Source organism: Linderina pennispora, assembly GCF_002104995.1.
Source record: "Linderina pennispora strain ATCC 12442 chromosome Unknown DL89scaffold_49, whole genome shotgun sequence".
Taxonomy (NCBI): domain Eukaryota; kingdom Fungi; phylum Kickxellomycota; class Kickxellomycetes; order Kickxellales; family Kickxellaceae; genus Linderina; species Linderina pennispora.
The window spans coordinates 55,267-58,825 of NW_024468297.1; the positions used below are offsets into that span (position 1 = coordinate 55,267).

The 3,559-nt window shown below is 53.2% G+C and overlaps 1 protein-coding gene across 1 annotated transcript; it reads right to left on the reverse strand.

The window, feature by feature from the left end:
- Positions 1-3,235: 3,235 nt before the first annotated feature.
- DL89DRAFT_134251 (uncharacterized protein) lies at positions 3,236-3,559 on the reverse strand. The gene has a single exon (XM_040883342.1). It carries the CDS (start codon positions 3,522-3,524, stop codon positions 3,351-3,353), a length of 174 nt encoding a protein of 57 aa, XP_040739446.1. The 5' UTR covers positions 3,525-3,559; the 3' UTR covers positions 3,236-3,350.

Sequence of the window (3,559 nt, forward strand, 5' to 3'; positions counted from 1 at the left end):
GTGGCGAGGAATTCCTCTCCTCTTTGCTCGGTCAACCGAGGGTGCATGGCACGATGCATGCTGGCAAAGGGCCGTATAATGGCACTTTTGGGGGCGGTGCTTTGTCGATGGCCTATGAAGTTTTACAAGAGGCATGCAAATGGAGTGACAGAATCTCCGAGTGGGAAAAACTGTGGCCGGGTGTACCCGGATATGACGGGCATGCGAGGAGCCTAACCTGCGTTTTATAAAAACAACAGTGCTCAAACGATCTGCTGGGATTCGTTCCTTTCCAGCAAGAACTCTGCAGGATCTGGCACTGCCGGTAGGTCATACATAAGCAGAAAAACACTGGTATGGTTCAGCGGATGGTGCCTTTCAGAAAGGACATCTCGGAGCGGTGACGTTGAAGGACTTCAGGCCATAGAGTCATTGTACACACCCCCTCCCCTTCAAGTGAACAGAATGGGTACTTAAATAGAGCATTGGAAGAGATAGACAATATTCACAAAAAAACTACTACATGGGAGCAAGTGGGAGACGACTTACTCCATCTCCTTATCCTGGTAGTCCTGCTCAGCATTATCGACCGCCATGGTCTCAGCAGCAGGCTCGGCAACCTTGCTGGAGCTGGCGACAGCCGCGGCATTAGCAGTGGCTGTCGCAGCAGCCAGCAGTGCTGCGTTTTTCTCAGCGGCCTCCGCCTTGAGCTTAGCGGCCATGATCTTGCCCTTGAGGTTGCAGAGCCACCGCTGGCGGCACTGCAGGTTGGTGCGGCCCGGCACCATCTTGGAGACCTTCACCCACTGGCGCTCGTCTCCCCACTTCTCGACGGCCTTCTTGAGCAGCTCGTCCTCCTCAGGCTGCCATCTGTTGGCGGGGCCGCGGGAGCGCTTGCCGTGGTAGAAGTTCATGACGCCGTCCTGCTTCTGCGGCGCCTCTTCTGGGTAGTATGAGGGTGGGTAGGGGTGCGTCATGTTTCCGGTGTTCAGCGGGGCAAACACATACCTCTCCTGCGGGACATTCACGCTCGTATGGAACGCCATCACCGACTCTTGCCCATGAACCATCTGGTGCATGGTCGGGTGCTGCATATACGGGTGGATGCGTGATGGCTGGGCGTAGTGGGCCGAGTGTCGCTGGTGGAGGTCGATGGGGATTTCACGCACATCGGCCTGGTGGTGTGGAAGCGGCGCTCTTGTCAGCGTGTGCATAGGCTGCATCTGGGGAGGCATCTGCATCTGGTGGGGTGGCATCTGGTACTGGGGCGGTACCATCTGGTGCTGGTGTGGCACCTGGTATGGTGACACCTGACGCGGTTGCACCTGGTGTGTCTGGTAATGAGGCGCATAGGGGTCAGGGCTGCTGACAGGCGCTATGCCAACCGGAGAGCTGTTGTGCGACATGGGAGGAGAGGGCTGGCAGGCGTACGGCGACCGTGGCGACACTGTCCCCTGCTGCTGGTAGCCATAGTCTGGTGCCTTGCCTTTCGGGCCACGGATGCTGAGCTGGTTGAATTGCGGGCCGAGGGTGTCGGTGGGCGACAGAGAGAGTTCTGGGCTCGGCAGCTGCTTGACTGGCGACAGCTTGTAGCTGCTGCGCCTGGACATCTCGGCCTGCTTCTCCTGTTCCCCTTCTCCTGCTCTCCTTGCTCCTTCTTGCCATTGAGCAAGAACTCCACCGAGATGCGGTTGAGATCCGCTTTGTGGCTTAGCTTCTCCTCCACCTTCTTCATCACATCCTGCCGCGTCTCCGCCGGGTGGAACTGGTGGTGGGGCTGGGGGACAGGCGACAGGGCAGACGCGTGCTGGTGGTGGTGGGGCGACCGCCCCAATCACAGGCTGGCCTTCATTTCCCGCTCCTGGCGCATGAGTATACATGCTGCTATTGTGGACAACTTGGGTGTTGGCAAGATGAACGCCTGGCTGGCCACCACCGCCATTGTTGATGGTGCCACTGCGGCAATAAGAATTGCGCACGAAGGATGCGACGAGCTTGGGCATTGTGACGATGAAGAAAAAAGGAAACCCCGAGATTCGTGAAAAGGGATAGAGTCCGAAAGTTTAAATAAACGCTGGAATATCAAGTCAGAAATGTAGTCTGCCAAGCTGGCAAAAAAGTAGACGACAGCGCTGGGCCGCGAATATTGGCTTGCGAGTGCGCTGGAGAGGATATCCTCAAGAGAAATGCTATCGAAAAATATATATACCTACGCTACTTGGAGAGGCTATAGCGGAGCTAAAGATTAGGAGACAGAATAGCAGATGCCAGAGTGCCACCAGTATATGAGAAAAGTACAAGCTAGAAGAGTGCGTTGGCAAGAATAGTTACAAGAGAGTTGTGAAGAAATATAAAAGTAACTGTAGCTAAAAGAGGGTGCGAAGAAAAAAAAAAAGACGGGAGGGAGGTGAAGAACAAGCAGCAGAAGGGTGGGCAATGAAAGGAGTTTAAGAGAGCGACTAGTGGGAGGAGTTGTCAATTACAAGTGTAGCAAGAATGGGAGACTTGCAGGACAAAAAACTGGGCATCCATCCGACCATGTATTTATAATTTTTGTGTAAATAGGCAAAATAGCAGCCGATGGGCACAGGCGCGGGGTGGGAGAGGATTACTTTACACATCATTTGATGCGCGCGCGCCAGATGGCACGGAAACCAACGGTTTTTTTTCGCTCTCAGAACAGGCCAAGTCGCTGAAACAAAAAGCGTGAATTCGCGACGCATTCTTCTTTCTTTTTTTGCTAAAGGCCGGGAAGGCCGCGTCAGACAAAACGACTCAGCGTGTCCCGATTTGGAGCGCAACAGGAGAGAAAAATACGGCCATGGGCGTCCTCAGCGCCAAATTAGAAAAATGCTACGCTGATTTGGTGCCTGAGCAATGCTCTCCAACATTTCCTCAACCCGCCCCGCCAACCACCCCTAGGTGCGATTTTCTGGTTATGTTGTGCCCTGGATGCTCAAAATAAACAAAAAAACAGGCAAGGGGGTGGTCGCGAGGGCCATGGGGGAGGGCTATGTCCCGCTGCCTGGTCGATTTATCACTACTTTTTTCGCTGTCGCCAAAAAAACGGATACGCGCATTTACATTGGCTTGTTCACAACCCCGATAGCGGGGGTACACTACATATCACCCACAAGATAGGGCAAACAGGAAAATCTATTGGGCATTCTGGTCAGCGTTGCTGCGGTGCAGAAAAACCAGCCCAGCCATCGCTGCTTTTTGTTTTGCTCATGGCCACATTGCATGTGAGTCCATCGGATTAGCGTGCAGAAATTGCTGATTGCTTATCTACCAGGTTTTACACAAAAATGGTTTTATTAAAAACAGGACACCGAAAAAGAAGTGGGAAAAGAGGGCTTGTAAAAGCGAGTTCACAAGGGAGGGGGTGGTGTTGCGGAAATTGTACGCGGCGAGATAAAAGGAGGAAAATGTAGCCACACGGCGACACGGCGCAATTTCCCACTGTTTAGGTCACAACATCCCCTATATCTCCAGTGTGCCCAAACACACCAGCACAAAAGAGAGAAAAAAAGGAAGGATGGCATTTAATTTATGTACGACTGCATATGGGACCTTGTTT

What these genes read in the sequence shown, in the direction of transcription:
- DL89DRAFT_134251 (XM_040883342.1), bottom strand. Translation starts at nt 3,524, where the DNA reads ATGCCATCCTTCCTTTTTTTCTCTCTTTTGTGCTGGTGTGTTTGGGCA.